At 42.5% G+C, this 18,355-nt stretch overlaps 1 protein-coding gene across 3 annotated transcripts in view; it reads right to left on the reverse strand.

Moving 5' to 3' along the window:
* LOC109972155 (retinoic acid receptor beta) overlaps nucleotides 1–18,355 on the reverse strand; it is a 67,960-nt gene that overhangs the window by 3,433 nt on the left and 46,172 nt on the right. Inside the window, exons 1-5 of one of the 3 annotated variants that reach the window (XM_020620833.1) lie at nucleotides 17,786–17,992; nucleotides 16,632–16,792; nucleotides 9,235–9,411; nucleotides 6,806–6,991; nucleotides 3,770–3,974 (exon numbers count right to left, since the gene is read on the reverse strand). In XM_020620833.1, coding sequence (XP_020476489.1) covers nucleotides 3,770–3,974; nucleotides 6,806–6,991; nucleotides 9,235–9,411; nucleotides 16,632–16,792; nucleotides 17,786–17,945 — 889 coding nt within the window. In that variant the 5' untranslated portion in view covers nucleotides 17,946–17,992. Of the gene's footprint in view, nucleotides 1–3,769; nucleotides 3,975–6,805; nucleotides 6,992–9,234; nucleotides 9,412–16,631; nucleotides 16,793–17,785; nucleotides 17,993–18,355 lie in introns of those variants that run through there. The other 2 variants (XM_020620834.1, XM_020620835.1) reach the window with 2 other exon arrangements.

Consider the following 18,355-nt stretch of genomic DNA (forward strand, 5'->3'; position numbering starts at 1 on the left):
AATGTTCCACACAAACTGAAGTTAGTCACGGCGTTCCACAGGGCTCTGTGTTAGGTCCAATTCTCTTCACTTTATACATGCTCCCTTTAGGCAATATTATCAGGAAGCACAACATAAATTTCCATTGCTATGCAGATGATACTCAGTTATATTTGTCTATGAAGCGAAATGAATCAGATCAGCTGGGAGCTGGTCAAACTTCATGTCTTAAAGACATAAGGGCCTGCATGACCTGTAACTTCTTACTTCTAAACTCTGACAAAACGAAAGCCATTGTGCTTGGGCCTGAAAATGTTAGAGATCTGCTGTGTAATCATATAGTTACTTTAGATGACATAGCTCTCGCCTCCAGTACTACTGTGGGGAACCTTGAAGTAATTTTTGACCAGGATATGTCCTTTAAATCACAAATAAACCAAGTCTCTAGAACTGCCTTCTTTTACCTGCGCGATATTGCGAAAATCAGGAGCATCCTGTCTCAAAGTGATGCTGAAAAACTGGTCCATGCATTTGTTATTTCCAGGCTGGACTACTGTAACTCTTTACTAACAGGATGTCCCAATAATTCCCTAAAAAGCTTCCAGTTAATCCAAAATGCTGCAGCCATTGTACTGACAGGAACTAGCAAGACAGATCATATCTCTCCCATATTAGCTTCTCTCTATTGGCTCCATGCACATCAACCTGACCAGTGTTTGATTGTTTGTTGTGTCCTGTTGCTTTTCTTCTTTTGTCTCTCCTCTATCCACTCACCCCAACCGGTCGAGGAATAATAGTGATAACAGTAAGGTCTAGACCTTACTTTGTAAAGTGTCCCGAGATGACTTTTGTTGTGATTTGGCGCTATACAAATAAAATTTCATTCGATTTGATTTGACGGGAATTTTGTTTTACCAAGACTGTAACAGAGATACTTTATCTACTCGATTGGTCTGAAGTTTTAAGAAATCCTTTAAAATAAACATCCGTTGGGTTGAACAATGAAAATCAGACTGTAAATTGCACAATGTAGCTGGCTGTCCACCAAGAGCCGGGGTCTGTCGGAGGTTTCTTCGGTTAAAAGGAATTTTTCCTCCCCACTGTCGCCAAGTGCTGCTCAAGGGAGTTAGGTTTTCCTCTATAATAATAATAATGATAATGATAGCAAGGTCTAGACCTTACTTTGTCCTGAGATGACTTTTGTTGTGATGTGGTGCTATACAAATAAAACGGAATTGAATTGAATTGAACTGGAAGCACTCCATGAGCCTTACTGTGTCTGAGAAGCTCTGGCCCAGTTGTCTGACCTTTACAATTGGCCCATGATAAAGTTTTTACACCTGCCCATTTCTCTTGTGTCTAACGCCTTGAGGGCACTCACTTAGTGCTCAGCATCTAATACGTTCACTGATGTGTGCTGTTGCTTTGAGATACTCAAAATTATCTGCTTCGTCTGTGAGCAGTCCTTAGGTTTTAGCTCACCAGTGTAGATTCGTTCATGAAAAAAATAATCAGCAGATAATTCATTAATGAGCTGGTAATTTATTTTATTTTTGCTTTTAATTTAAGCCCTCCATAAAAACAATGCAGACTGTGATAAATAAACCTTTTGTCGCAGTTTTCAGCATGACCATTTTCAATAAAGTTTTATAGTATTTTAATAATGTTTTAGACATTTTACATAAATGTTCTGTTTTGAAAATGTCGCGTGGAACCCACTGAAAATTACATTTCATTTTGTGTTTGCTCTTCTCTGCCATCGAGCCTTAGGGTGGCAGTGTGTGCGCTGAAATCAGCAGCCGGTGGACCTGCAGCTGCTGGTGTGTGATTACAGATCCAATCAGGTCTTGCACTTTCCGTGGATTATGCAAGAGCATGTAATACTTGCAAAGGCTCTGGGGAGAAATATAAATTCCTGAATGAGGAGCCAGCAGCGATGGAGCCTGTGCACCATCAAAAGTAATGGACAGAAAGGAGAGTGAGGTCAGCCACTAATACACAATTGACTGACCTCACTCTCCTTTCTGCGTGACTTTCAGTGGACATACAGTAAAACACGTGTGTGTGTGAATGGGAACAGGGCAGAGACTTGTGTGTTACTGTGTGCTGAGCCTGACAGGAGGGAGTTAGTCATGTTCAGGTATGTCCAGAGGAAATGAGTCTATTCGCTGCCTTTCCTCAGTTCAAACATTCCACTCAGCTAACCGCTGACACACCTGTGCATCATCCTTCTCTCCTCTCCTTCCAGTGATTGGCACTCAGAATAGTGCTGCCTCACTGATAGCAACCTGTGGCTGATCTGGTTTCAGATTCCCACAGAGGTTGGCTTGCAGTTTTTCCCCAACTGGACTGCAGCTCCACTCAATATTTAACAGGGGGAATCAATATAGCCTGACTATGTTGAATAGAGAGCGGTCACGCATGGTTTGGATGTGGAGCCGATCAGTTCATTCGTTCCATTTGATGTACTTCAAGACTACCCTATCAACTCTGCTGCAATCTTTAAATAAGGATTAGAATTATGCTAAATTTATGATGTAACCTGGCTGCAAAAATGACAAGATGATGAATAAGATACACAAAAAAAATGTCTAGCTTCAAATAGTTCAACTGTGCAGGCAACTTAGAGGAGGAGCAGAGCAGCAGAGTGGGCTCAGGATCACAGCTCCCAGCGAATCCATAACACCAGTCAGGTTGGACAGCACAGGTAGCAAGGTGATGTTGTGTAACTTAGTGTTCTGTTCAGGTTTCAGCAGAAGAAGCCAAAGTCTGTGATGAACCCAGACCTACAGAGGTTTATGAAAGAGGAAGGACAAGAAAATGTATTTGCTGCTTTACTGTCTAATTCCAATCTTGCATGCTCTTTAGCTGAACAGAGGGAGTGGAAAGTGAACATTAGAAATACCCAGCAAACTGAGCAGCAGTAACCACCAACTACGGTACTTTTCTTATTACTGTTAAGTATTTTGCTGACTTAGTGTGTCCGTTCTGTTTTATGGTCATTTTGAGACTGGAGCTACTTTGTAGTTGTAGCTGTGGACTGTAATATGAAAAGTTGTTTTTGATACAGTTTTTCTTCACAAACTACAGAATTAAAATGATCATAGAATCTGTTATTGAACTATGTAAATCGTATAACCTCAGTGTACTACATGACCCTTGTGTCTCCCAGTGGTTTTGACGTGCCAGTTCATGTCAGAAGTGCTGGGCCAATTCTTATTGCTACCCCTGGATGATTCACAGTGATGATGATTGGTAAGTGTGTGATATTTCATTTTACTACTCACTATCGACTGAACTACTGAGTATGCAGCAGTGAAGTAGAGAACAAGGGAGTGCTTTCAGACAGCCTTGTTTCTTCCTGGGGAGGTTTAAGCTCTTGTTTTGCTTTTAGTGATAACACCTTTCAAATGTTTCTCTCAAACATAGTGCACAAAGAAATTCACATAGGAAGGCATCAAGCTAACTCAGAGCTACACAGCAGTCTATCTAAAGTTTGTTAACATTAGCCATACTAAGCTGCTGGTCAGTCCAGATCAAGTAAAGCTGTCTTAGCACAAACCATAGTCAACACACATGATATGTAACAAGACATTCCACTTTAAAAATACTAAAGATATATAGTTTGTCCACCAGTGAGCACTGGCACAGATCCTGATGCAAAATATTTCTTTATGCTGTATTTATATACAAAAACCAATACTGCTTTCCAATCAGCACTGTCCTTCTTTACCGCTGTCCCCTCCCGTCCCCCAACTAAATGCCCAGCGCTCTGCCCCAGCTGTCCCACCTCCAGAGATGAGACAGATGGCGCTGAGGAGGCCTGTCTCTGTGTCGTCCATCTCGATGGGCAGCAGCTGGTTGGCAAAAGTGAACACCAAGTCGGTGAGCGGGCCGAAGCCAGCATTGTGCATCTGTGTCCGATTGAGGGTCAGCCCGTCTGAAAAGGTCATTGTGTCCTGGTCGGGTGTGTACCTCGTACAGATACGCAGAATCTGACAGGGTGGGAAAGAAGGCAGAGACAGGATCAGTCAACAATGAACCAGTGCACAGGAAGCTTAACTGACCTCCAGTTAGAGGACTCATCTATAGAGGAGAAGCTGCAGATAGTTTGCTCAGAACATCTCTATGTTGAGCAGTGTTTTGCTCATCAACTAAAAATAAAAGACGTTATTTTGGAAAGTAAAACTCTCTATTAAAAGCCACTGTATTTCAGTGTGAAAGTCATTAGACTATATATAAAGCAGAGGGTTAGAGGGAAAGTGATGAACATCTTTGTTTTCTGCTTCTCTGATATTCTCGCTTCACTCAGAACGAGTGTGACGTTGATGATATCAAACTAAAAGAACAACTCTTTTAGCTTCTGTAGTCTGTAAAATAACCTAGAAAATAAGGCACGACTTCACTGAACCACTTACTGAAATGCATCTTTCTACCTAACGGTGTTATTAAATAAATCTGTTAGTAACAGTTTACTGCTCAGAGGAGACCAAAACAGACTGGTAACGAGTGAATATTAAATGGAAACACACGCACGACTCCAAATGGTTCTAAATTTGCACAGTGTCTGCAAAATGTTCTTAACTTGTTCTGTTGGCCCCAAGCAACAAAAAAGGATTCCTGCAGCTTTAAAGTGAGAAAACATCTGTATGTTTTTATGTATACATTTGGGGAACCAACCCTTTAACAAGAAAAAAAGAAAGACATAAAATGGACAAAAAAAAATCACACTCCCCTGCAGGTTAAACCACCATATATCCTTAACACAGCGTCTAGTTTTTACTTGGAGACTGACTTGATATATCAGTTTGACCCCACACATAACTAACAGTAACAGCGTGTTGGGACCGCAGATTGAGACTGGATGTCAGAAGTCTGCAGCAGGTCTAATAACCAGAAAGCACAACCAAAACAATGACCTTCCACATACTCAAAGAGAACAACCTTTGGTTCCCCCTGCCACAATGCATGTGTATGTTTTGTGTGTTTGTGTGTGCAGCTAATGAAGCAAATGATGGTGGATGTGAAGCCCATAGTCTACAGTCTTTGAAGCTATTTGAGTGGGCTGGCTCTGACAGTGAGTGGCAGGCATGTCTGCAACATGAAACGGAATAAAACATGGCTACTGGCTGCGACGCACACCGGCTGGCCAGGCCTGCACTACACACGCATACACATGCACTCAGTATACACACATGCTGTAGTTTTTGATCACCCAGCCCCTGCGCACATTATCTACGCCCTTCACCACAGAAATGTGTTGGTGAGTGGATGTTGATGGCTGAGCAAGAGCCAAAAATCATCACAGCTGGCCTTCAACTTCTCACCTCTGTGTCGCTGGGAATTCACTGTTGCTCCACTGCTTTGTCATATCTGACAAGTACTCACATCCATTTATTAAAACGACACCGCCACAGAAACCGAACCTTTTAAAAACATGCACACACTGAATCACAAATATGGTTCAGACTGTTCCTCATTTTCATCAGGATTCATTTATCCAGGACATGTCGGGATGTTGTTTAGCTGCTTTGCATTTACACCCCACATTAACATGCATCTTCATGCATTAATCATAGATGCTGCATTCCCTCAACATAATGCTGATCATCCTGATTTACCAACATCCTTATAAAGCACTTATGGATTATAATTAATGGATTTATGATTTAATACTAATGAATACACCAGTTACGTGTGTATGCAAGTTGGCTTATGTAAGAGTTTATTTTTCTTGTTATCTCTGCTTTTGGTAAGTGCTATATAAATAACCTAATTAATTACTGTTTTTATTAACTTAATCATGACCGACCAGTAACTGTGTAAATAAAATGTTTATTTATGGCAGTTAAAACATTATTAACACTTGTTTTGTTACAGTGTCTAACTGAGTGGATTGTGCTCACTGACGGTTTTTTATCAAGTCTAGGCAGTGTTACATTCTTGTAGCTCTCAGAAATCAATAAGAGGCTGTCAGGTGGATTGTGGGCACATGAAATGTAAGACTTTGACATCAGAGACAAAGGTTCACATCCTGAGTCCCATGCGCAGTTAGGCTCAGGATACAATAACACTTGGCCAAGGTTGGAAAAATATCTTGGTTTTCTTTACATTTTGAAAACATAAACACACATTTTGTCTTGTTTAGCAACAGACAGAGTCGAGGAACTGAAGCTACAGCAGCTTAAAAAATAAAGCAACTCTCACTGCATTGTTTTTATTATTGACCAGCCGCTGATGTATAAAACATTAGTAATTTTTAACCATTAATAAACCTGTTATTTAAAAAATATGAACTCTGCCCTATTAGAAAGTTATATAAAACTCAGAAGTTGACCCTTTGTCACCTGCAGTTAAACAGTTAGCAGTTAGGTGTAAGAGTATATTCTACATGTACCAATATGTGCACTTAACCATTTAAGTATGCTTTGGAATGTAAGTTATTGAGATCTATTACGCAGCCAAACATTTATAACATGTTCTAGTAATAAGCTACATGACAGTGAGGCACAATGTTAGGTAACCTAACATCAGTCACAAGTCAGTGGAATTTGATCAGTTGTTAAGCACCATAGGCCTGGAGACAGAGAGACCCAAATTGCAACACTTGTATTCGAAGCACAGGGCTGGTGTGACAGGGTCCCGGTGGAGTAGTACACAGACACAGCAAGTCTTGCCGGTAATGGGGACCAAGTTGGCTGGACGGCTAGGAATGGGACCTGGCTGCGGCCTGGGGTGTGGTGCTGGAGGAGGGAATGCTACAGAGACCACTGGGACCAAGGCAGCAGGGGGGAAGAGGAGGAATGAATACTGTGAGTGTTGGTACCGGAGGATGCAGGGTTGTGGAGTGGAGATGAGGACCCACGGAAGGAGTGGAGGATGGAGAGCACAAAGCCAGGAGCTGGTTGAGACAGGGGAGGTGAAACAGGTGAAGAGCAGGTGAGGTGCGTGCTGAATGGCAGACTGCTGGAGAGGTGACAGGAGATGCAACGCCGTGCAGGGCACACTCTGGCTGGAGAGGAGAAGCAGGAAGCTGGCTTGGAAACAAGAGCATGGGAAGAAGGTGCATATACAATTGCGAAGGGGAGCCTGGATCTGTTCAGGAGTGAACATAACAATCTGGCGACGATAGCACACCAGCGCCCGGCTTAAGTGGAGTTTGGCAGATTGGTCTCGTCGCCTAGACCGGTTGCTGGCACATGAGGAGGTGGAGGTGCCAGCAGTGGACATGACATCAGCGGGTTCTGTTTCTGTACTGATGGTACAAAGACAGTGCTTTTTGTTTGTTTTTGCTCTCCATAAAGAGGGAAAGCAAACATTGTCCTAAAATTTACAGCAACTCTTTAAAAAGTCAAGGATAGAAAATATTCCCACTACAGCATGCCAATTAAAAACAGAACTATTACGTAGCTTCACTGTACACTGTTACTTCCAGAACCACATTTAGGGCATATGAGACACACTCTGTTGAGATCCTTGATAATGTGGCAGTATGGGGCAGCGAGGTATAATGGGCCCAAAGCCTAAACCAACTTATTACTTATGCTCCAACAGTGCCACCCAGGGGAACCTCAACCTGGATCAGCTGCACTGCAAACCACCACCTAACCATACGGCTCCAGGGGACCAAGGAAATGCACATCTGAGCAGCAACTTCTCCCTTAGATATAACCGCACACAGGTGCCCAAGGATAGTTAAATAGACAGAGAGGGAGAGAACCCCCATCCCCCGCCACACCAACACTAAAACCTCTTATACTACTTCTACTCCTAATAGCCCACTAATCGTACTGACAATTAAACCCCGAATTATAGTCCAGGTCACACAGTATGACCATATGAAACATACCAAGCCTGTTATCTCTTTTTCTCCATTCCTCTCTCTCCAAGTAATGAATGTTAATTAAATCACAGCCTCCCTCACAGCCACACCAAGTGACAGCCAAGGAGGAACAGGTACAGCCATTTCCCTTTTCCATCCCATTAGTATGGCTACATCAATACATACACCATTCCACTCAACTACTTGTAAGAAGGAAACGAACATTAAGTTGTGGGCAGCCAGCATACATGTCCACACCTGTACTCCATAAAGTGCACAGCATCATTATCAAATGCAGAACAAGTGACTGTCCAATTTTAAAACAACAGACAACCATCCCAAAAAAGACATGAGGCTGAGAAATGTTTCTGTTTGCAACCTGATCTCCACTACAGACAGCTACTTCACATGAAGAATTGAATCTACCTGCATGATCAGTGAACTAGATCTTGCTGACTCCCACCGGCCAGCTAAAGACTGAGGACTGGAATAATGGGATCAGAGCTTGAGGTTAAACCCACCAACCCCCAAGAGATCTGAGGTTATTGACTTACCACAGACTGAATTAATAGACTCTTACACTACACCAGTGAACAACGGGGAAATCAGAAAACAAATATGAAAATGTACTGAGCCAGACAACTCCCTGTCCAATAAAGAGGTGTCTTTATAGGTTATGTCACTGCTGTGAACAGCTCTGGAGAAGTTTTTAGCTCATTACTCAATACTTTGCTTTAGGAGAGTTTAGACTTTACTGGAGAAACATCTAAATTGTATATCTTGCATTGACACTATTAAAGAGAAACTAGTTCAGAGTATGATGACTAATACACATGATAAAGTAGGAATGCTAGGACTGGAAGAGCCTGTGCTAGGCAAACATGAAAAGATGCCAAAGTTATGTTTTTATGCCAATGTATGGATTTATGCTTTCAAAATTACTGGGAATTATTGAAAATGTAAAATTCACATCAATGTGAGCTCAAGCACTGAAGCACCAATTATCCACTGTTAAGTTCTGGGTTATTTATTTATTTATTTATTGCCACTGGGCTGTGTGGAGTCACAATACTGTCACAAACTTACAACCAGAAAGTATTTTGTGAACAGTTTAAATGGAGCCACAAGGGTCATGTTATTACCATGAACAGCCAAATTTAAATAGCCAGTTCCATCTGATCTGGAAATAATGCAGGCCAAGTTGGAGATGGGTGGATCAATGGGCGGTGAACATATGGTCTTCAGAAGATTCAAATTTCACTTTAGAACTTCAGTGGAGCATAAACTGATGTCCAGAGAAAAGTAAGCATGGAAATTCAATCTTGACCTTGAGGAAACACAGTAAATTGGTGTGCTGAAATCAAATTTGGAAAAACAGCAGAAGGACTAAAACAATAAGTTTGTTCCTCCAAAATAAAAGTATCAACACCCACCAAAATGTCCAAGCAGGCAGCTTTCAGGAGTGTGATCTGGTCCGCAATGGTCAGCGCTGTGAAGCCAGGCACTCGTTTGGCAAACTCCACAATCTTGATAATGCACTTAGTGGCCAGCTCGCTGAACTTGTCCCACAAGCCCAGGTCCAGCCTCACACGATGGTCTGCGCTCGAGTTCTGTAACGCACACGCATATGCAAACAACACACACACAAGCTTGAGAACAAGGTGTCAGGCGAAGAGGCAGCTACTTTTATCATTGCACAGACTGTTGCTAATGATCTCCTCAATACACTCTGCTCTATATGTGTCACACTTGCATACAGTAAATAGGCTCCATAAGACCCGAGCTCTCAAAAACACCAGCAGGATTGTTGTTGTGAATACACTGAGCTGAGCTGAGCTGGGCTGCCGGGGCCCGCGATAATGAGTGCAACAGTGTCAGTGGGATGCTTTGGCAATGATGGGATGCAGAAACAGAGCTGTGACAGTTAGCACAGATTTGAAGCCAGAGGTATCATTAATATACGTAGCTATATGGACCAGAACCTACACAAACACTAGAGGGAAGTGAGGATGAGTGGAACCCAGGGAGCAATAAAAGACAAAGCAGATCGTAATGTGCAGAGAGAGGGGAAAGGTGTAAGTAAAAGCATTGTAAGAGGCCAGAGAGCGGAAAGAAAGAGGAAATGACAGATGAAAAGTATATGAGAGCAGTGAGGCCTTGTGGAGGGGCGACGGAAAGACAAGCTCCTAGAAGGTGATGATTAAGATAAGGTCAGATCACTTGACTTGCCTGACAGCTGGTGTCATCCATCTTTGATGACAACTTTAGTCTTATTTTTGTTTTTTGAGCCATTATTTATCACTAAGGGTAACAATATACTCACAAAAGAGATAGTGATCTAGGAACATGGCAACAGTAATATAACAAAGTCTAACAGAACAAACAACACAAGCTGTCACACCAGTTGGAAGGAAATCATAGTTTACCACTTTATTTGGAAATCCAAATCACAATGTGCTCAAGGGACTTTTACCCCAAGAAAGGGTTTTGGACTTTAGCTCCAGGGAACTAAAAGTACTTTCAGGTGGAAATGCACCTTGAGTCTCATTATTATTAACAATTTATCAGAGACACTGGAAATGGTAATTCTGCTATAGCAGAGAAAAATGTTTAGTTACTATTTGCTGTAGACTAGGGCTGAAGCAAACAATTTCAAAAATGACAGGGAATGGAGGAAAAGCGAGGGCCATCAGAGCAGAAGATAGTATGATAGACAGATTTGGACAGAGGAGAATGAGCAGCAGTTGGGGAATTGTTGGGGTGTAACAGGGGGAAACTGTGGTGTGCTGGCTAATGCAGGGATGGAGCATCTGAGGATCATTCTGTGTTCTGATGGTTTGAGGTCCACATCAAATAGCTCATCTGTTCTGCACCATTGAGTCTCCACATGTAGCAAGGACACAGAACCCACAGTCACAGTGAAGGAGGTGACACACTGAGGAGGGGCAGGCGTTACTGAGTCCCCCATGTATAGGGTGGACCAGAGAAACCAGTATAGGACCAAGAAGTGGTTGCTTTGCCTTTTTAAACAGGAACATCTATTTTGTTTTTAATCTATTTTCTTTTAGCTTTTGACCTTACATGACTTTAAAAGAGTTCACAAGATATTTAAAACAACAAAAGAAAAATATTCCCACTTCTAGCCTATTTATTTCATCCCTTAAATTTGATTCTGAAAGTACTCTGTAAGTAAAAGTCCTGCATTTTAAATGTTACTGTACTTAAGTAAAAGTATTACCATAAAAACATACTTAAAGTACTCAGTACTAAAGTAAAAGTACTCATTATGCAGAACGGTCCATTTAACATTAATGTATATCATATTATTAAATTCTAATTGCTGATGTATTATTGTGTACATTACATTTTATGTTGCAGCTGATAATGGGGCAGCTGGTTTTATATGCTTATAATTTGAAGTACTTCACATACTGCTGGATAGCTTGTGAATTTTCCTCCAGAGACCAATAAAGTGATTATATGATTATACTGGAATTTTTACATTAATCCTGTTCTGAAAATTAAAGTTATAAAATAAATACAGTGGGTTAAAAAGTACAGTATTTGCCTCTAAAATCAAAGTGAAAGCATGCAGTAGCATAAAATGAAAATACTCGAGCAAAGTACAGATACCTTTGAAGTGCACTTAAGTACAGTACTTGAGTAAATGTACTTACTTTCCACCGCTGTGCAGACTGAAATTAAGTAGTAAGCAGAAGATTTTACAGTATAAAAATAAGCTGGTCAGCGCACCCTGGTGGCCAGACTCTATAATGAAGATACTGCTGTCTATTACTTCATACAGTGTTTGGGAGTAGTGAACTACATATAAACAAACTAGTAGTTTAACTACATCTTTCAGTAGCTTGCTGGTAGTTCAGCTACCTTCACATGTGCATAGTGACTCAAGTCAAATTACGTGAGCACAAAATACTTAATAATGCTATTTTTTCTTTGGGCTTTAAAAGAAAACAAAGGATTTTTAATTTTTACTTTACCCTGTTGAATGTGAGCAGATTTTCAGCATTGCCACATTTTCAGTGTCAAATGGAACCACCTGTTGGATAAGGACTTTGAGACATGTGTCGTATAAACAAGACTTCTGACAAGCTGTTCATACTGTCTAAAAATGTACAAGTTAAAGACTGGTTTAGCTGTTAAGACTGTACAAGTCATCTGTTACAAAACTGACAACAGGCCCACTGTTTTAGACTAGTCGTCCACTCACACTGTTTAAAAAGGTGCAAGTTAAATATTTTTTCTTTAGTCTGCTAATAGAAAACTAAAATATAACATTCCTTGCAGTTTTGTCCTTGTGAAAAGTCCAGATGGGTTGTTTTTTCTCTCCCTGGGGTAGCTTTGTTGTAGTTCAGCTACTTTCAGTGTGAAGTAACGGTAGCTTGTAAAACCTCTCTTTTTCAGTAGCTTCCCATACACTGCATATGTTTACTGCAATCTATTTTTGTTGCCGTTATTAGCTAGAATATAAGCAGATACTGAAAGGCAATCCATGCTTTGCGCATCCGTATGTGATCGAGTGACATCATTTTCTTCATCTTCCCAGGTCTGTGAGGATCTGTGTGGGCTCTGTGCGCACGGTCTGCACAGCAAAAGCCTTGATTGTGCATGTGCCACAGTGCATGGAAACCATCAGTATACATGGGCAGAAGGAGACCCTCGATTTGAAGTTTCAGAATCATCTTTAATGGCCAAGTAAATTTGAACATACAAGGAATCTGACTCTGCTGCAGAGGCTCTCAATGTGTTTGTAAGGCAACAGGAAAGAGAAAATAACAATGAACATAAAAATAAAAATGTGTGCACTCAAATAGGAAATATGTGGAATCAAAAACAGAAAATGAATGAGAGGGAAACGTATAAATATATTTACAGTTTACTGCGCTGTGCTGTGGTGACTGCTGTGTCCAGAAATCTTCTCTGCCTTCCTTTTGACCCATGAGGTGTACAGGTCCTCAATGGAGGGCAGACTGGCGTCGACAATTCTTTCTGCAGTCCTGACTGTTTGCTGGAGTCTGTTCCTGTCCTGTTTGGTTGCTGAGCCAAACCAGACAGTGACGGAGTGTGCACCACTCATCTGTGTTTGCGTGCGCATGAGGGTATGTGCAAAGCATGAAATTCCCTTTAGATGTGACAGGCTAATACTGCGTATCAACCATGAAACATGTCATCAGTCAGAAAGGATGTAGTGAGTGAATGGACCACAACAACTTGCAGTCAGATCTTTCCTGTTTAGATTTATAACACAGCAGCAGAAATGATGTGTGTGTTATCCGCTGTACAGTGCATCTACAGATCTGCATCTTCATATTCTGACCAGACACTAAATTTCTCATTTGAATTTTTCAGATTATTTTTTTTTATAAATTAAGACTAAACGTTTACTTATCCACACTGTCATTCGAATCCTTTACATGGGCCTAAAAGCAGTCAAATTTCCAACAAAAATCTTAAATATGGAAATCAGTCTAAGATAGCCCCAAACTGTAGAAGGTAAATGGACAAAAGTCTTTCTAGCTGCCTACTGAATTTGAATAGCAACCCCCCAAAATCTCAGAACATTGCATACTGTGGGGCATGATTTCTGAGCAGCAAACTGGTTTAGGAACTTTGACTGATCATTTGAAGGAAGGTAAGACCGGTTTCACAGATGACTTCCTTGAAGCTAAGGAAGAGAACAAAGCATGTGGGAAAACTGAGAAATACGAAGCCCTTTTCCGAAAATCCAATATGTACTTGTTATATAGGAGCTGTTTCGGTGTGAGAGGGCACGAACACTGCAGCGCCCTCCAGCTCACTGAAGTGACTGTCGACACATCAGCGTGGCTCTCTCCTTCACAGCACATCAATCATCCTGAGGTTGTTAACAGTGGCAGTTAGCACCATGGCCGCTGGACACTGTCACGAGCAAACAATCTATTGTGTGGCCTCCCAAGAGGGGAAGAGGGAGGGAGATACAGGAAGACAGAGAAGAGCATGGTTAAATATGATCTGGGGTTAAGTGAGAGGCACATTATGGCTGTGCGTAAATCACAGACAAAGAGCTGCAGTCGATGCTACAGTACTACTGATGCACATTCCACTGATTGACGTCTGATTTGATGGAGATGGAGAGGACAGAGGCACCAAGATGTGTGTGTGTGTGAGAGAGAGAAGGGGAGCGTGTTTGCACAATACACATATGTTGGGGGTGGAGGTGGCTGATATTAAAGTAACTTATCTTGCTCTTCCCTCTGGGTGGAGAGGGAGAGGGAAGAGAATGGTGAGCTAACGAGAGAAGAGGGTGACATCATTTGCAGCTGGACTTCTTTCCCACCCTGTGCAGCTTCAGTCAATTACACCAGTCCCATAATTCAATTGAGTGAAACAAGGAAGTTGCCGGAGAATTCAAATTTTATTTAGGGACATTTATCCAAACAAATTGGACAAGTTTCGACACTGGAAAAGAAGGTGGCAGTGTTGAAATGAGCACTCACCACTACGTCATCAGCAGGCTCATGTGTGCAGTTGCAGAAAGGGAAGAGGTGGTAGCAGCCGCACCTGTGACAGATAGCGACGCTAGACAAACTGTAAGGTGGCTAATATCTCCATCCTGGGCTGTGTGCTGTACAGCAGCAGCCAGTGCCCAGAGCCACTCCACGCTAAAGTTTTATTTTGGCTTTGAAACTGCAAGGCTCGTTTTTCATCACCATCACTGTCAGAGAAGCATTATTCATTGCCGACCTAAGCCCTCTCAGTCGTGCAGCTATCTCCGCCAACCCAGCAATGAACTCCTAAATCACTGCAGACTAGGATTTGAATATTTCTCCACATAATTGGAGCTTTAACCTAATCTAGGCGTGTGAGAGCTCCTCTTCTGTTTCCGACAAGGGGGACTCAAAAGGCGCATCCGGATCTAATCACTTGTAATAATGAGGAACTTCTCACAGCCTGTGAGCAAGCATAATTACCACTGATCCAGATTAAGGCTTTATCTGAAGCCCAACTGCCACTCCAGCAAACAGCAAGTACTGGCTTATAGCTGCGGAGCAATATTTTTGCTCTCATGTCCTGCCATTTTCAGATGTGGATTTTGCTTCAATACAGACTGTTTATTTTGTAAAAACAGGAAATGTCTCTTGGGAGGGGCAATGGGATGAGGGTGGAGCAGAGAAGGGTTATAACGATTAGCTGCTTTGTGTTTGGAGTGCAAGGGGGAAAAGAGCCTTATGGTGATGGATGCTGACTGTATATTGAAACGACAGCAGCAGCAGTGTACAACTGCAGAACAAACAGCTGCACTGTCTGCCTGTTTGTTCAGTTTTAACATCTCATCCCCATCTCTGCTCTAAAGTTTATTGTCAGTGACTCAATGCTTTTCATCACTGCAACAAGAGATCCATTACAGCACATTACAGCTACTTAGCAGGTTTGTTTATCTTAGTATAAACAGTATTTTATATGACTAACAGGCGTCATGAGATTTCAAAAGTTAGCACCATCAGATCATTAACTATGCACCTCCCCCCTCATGCTCTCCAACAGTCACCACACAAGGGTATTTGTGGAGTACCTGTGTCAATCACAGCTGACTCCAGCTGACTGTAACCTATATGTAAGTCATCTTAAAAACAAACACATTAGACACTGTCAGCTCCCTGCACAGTTCCGCCAGGCCTACTTGTCAATCAAAGCACCACTCTCTCTATTGCTATCGAGCAATCAGCCATCCCAAACATTTGTCTGTCAAAGCATCAAAAAAGCTCAGCTGATCAATGGTTTGCAGCGTCAGGTACATGCTGGTACTCGCTCTGGAGGTTTTCCCACCATCTGTGTGACCTCTGCCTTTCGCATCGAGTCATGCTGAGTGCACAGCCATCGTTCGGGGGAAAGGGAAGCTTGCTGTCACTCAGATGAGGGAATGTACAGTCCATTCCGCACAGGTCCCACCAACTTTCAGACTGTGTCTGACTGATGAGATTCTTCTTCCAGGCCTTGTGTGAATTAACATCTCTTCCTAGCTGGTCTTTCATGGCTTGTTAGTTTAGCACAGGGGCCAGTGTTTGAGGGTTCAGTGACAGCATATCTCTCAACCTTGACGTCTGCGGGGGAGATAATAAGCTGGAATAAAGCCTGACAAGCCATCTTGACACCCAGCTTAGCTCTGTTGCATGAATCTGATACTCAATTTACATGAGCAGATAATGACGCAAGTTGGATTTGTTGAATTTATTCAACTTTTAAGACAAGAACTAGAGGACGACATCTGTGTCTGCCTCAGCCAGACTGATGGGTAGCTGCTAGGTTCTCAAGCATTTCCCTGATGAGGCTTTACTGACATTGCAACATCTTCCATTCCTTACATCGCCCTCTTTTTTAAATTTCTCCTTTTGCAACATATAAAAAACCGGGGTAAACCAATTCTGCTTTGTCTCACTAAAGGGAGCTGGAGGATGACATGTTGGCTGGACAGTGTTATTATGATGCATTACTGTGACTGTCTCTCTATCACACATAACGTAATCAATAAGTATTGAGAGAAGAAGAAGACAAACTGTTGGTGAGGATTTGCCTGGACAGTCTCTGGTGGATGTCTGAGCTTAGGAGATGCATTAGATGGGGATTCAGAGTACAGTACAAGAGATTGATTATCATTATTAGAGCTGCACTCAGGGCTAATTTGCAAGACTGGATCAAAGAAGCAAACCATGCCACTGGCCAATACAGGTTAACAGAGTTAAACAGTGTAGCTCTGTTATGTTTTTGACTCAAAATGAGGAGCAGTCAGTATAGCAGAAATATGTTTTTCCAGGCACTGCAGGACTGGACTCACCGTGGTGTATTTGCCCAGCTGGCAGAGGGAGGGGAAGGTTTCTTGATGGGCCTTCCGAATGTTTTCAATGATGTTCTCCAGCTCTGCTGTCAGCTCGTAGCTCTCTGCCATCTCCAGCTTTGGGCTTTCTTTCTTCTTCTTATTCCGGTCATTTCGAACAGCTGAAGGAGAACAAAGGATTAGCGTTAACAATAGTGGTAGGTAGGTAGATAGTTAGGTAGGTACTTTATTAATCCCACAGTGGGGAAATTTCTGTGTTACAGCAGCAATAGAGAACAACCAACATAACACCATAAGAACAGAACTTCATAGAAACACGGGAAAGACCACAATGGGGGAGAGAAACCTGTGTTTCAGCCATAAGGATCTCTGAGCAACTACTCGAAAATACCTAAAGCAGGACAATGTCCAGTATTTGAGAGAGATCAGGAACAAGATATTACACATGAGCCTATTTACAATGCATTTCACCCCCAGGAGCTGAATATTGCACCTCAGAAGATTATTGCATAGTCCCTCATAATTTCACCTTGTTACGATCGCTCGGACATGGAGGAGAGCGAGTAAGAATAAACGGACCCAGGTAGCTGACTTTGGTGCAAGCAGTGCTAATTTATTTACAGTGATAATAACAGACAGGTAACTAGACAGGTGAAGGGAGATGGAGTGTAACCGGGCGATGAGCAGCAGCAGGGAAAACAGTCAGTTGTGCGATGAATGATGGTAGACTGGGCTGCGGACACTGGGGGTCACTCCTGAACTGGTCATGGTTTGAAGCAATGATGGCTAAGAAGACAGAAGTAAGTATAGATAGTTAAAAGACGACTGTGCATCGACCTGTATGGTGGTGTTACGATCGCTCGGACATGGAGGAGAGCGAGTAAGAATAAACGGACCCAGGTAGCTGACTTTGGTGCAAGCAGTGCTAATTTATTTACAGTGATAATAACAGACAGGTAACTAGACAGGTGAAGGGAGATGGAGTGTAACCGGGCGATGAGCAGCAGCAGGGAAAACAGTCAGTTGTGCGATGAATGATGGTAGACTGGGCTGCGGACACTGGGGGTCACTCCTGAACTGGTCATGGTTTGAAGCAATGATGGCTAAGAAGACAGAAGTAAGTATAGATAGTTAAAAGACGACTGTGCATCGACCTGTATGGTGGAGACTGGTAGGGTTGAGTAGTTCCAGGGTCTGGAGAAGAAGCCCGTGGAGGAGGAAGGTGTAGCAGGAACAGAAGCAATAGTTTATGGAGGCGAAGGGACAACAGGGCTGGCAGGGTCTTAGGGAAAACACGTAAGGACTAGGAATCATACAACTGGTAGGAAACCAAAAATAACTAGCAAAGACGGGCCTGAGGGTCGAGAAAGAACTGGCAGGGGAGTGAACGATGAGCAGGGTATAAGTAGGGAGGAACTAATCAGGTGCAGCTGGTGATAATCAGGGGAGGTGAAGCGGGTGTGCCAGATAGTGTAATCAGGGTAAAGAAGCCAAAACAGAGTGAGGGAAGTGAGAAGGGCAGGTGCAGCCGGGCAAACCTGACACACCTAGTTTATCACTGCAGTGATGTGTTGTACAGTCTGATTGCTGTGGGGAGGAACGACCTACGGTAATGCTCCTTCTTACACTGGGGATGTAACAGTCTTGTGCTGAAAGAACTGTTCAGAGCCACCACTGTGTGGTGCAGGGGATGGGAGGGGTTATGCATGATGGATGTTAGTTTT

The sequence above is a fragment of the Monopterus albus genome, unplaced genomic scaffold, assembly GCF_001952655.1.
Source record: "Monopterus albus unplaced genomic scaffold, M_albus_1.0 scaffold249.1, whole genome shotgun sequence".
NCBI classification, from domain to species: domain Eukaryota; kingdom Metazoa; phylum Chordata; class Actinopteri; order Synbranchiformes; family Synbranchidae; genus Monopterus; species Monopterus albus.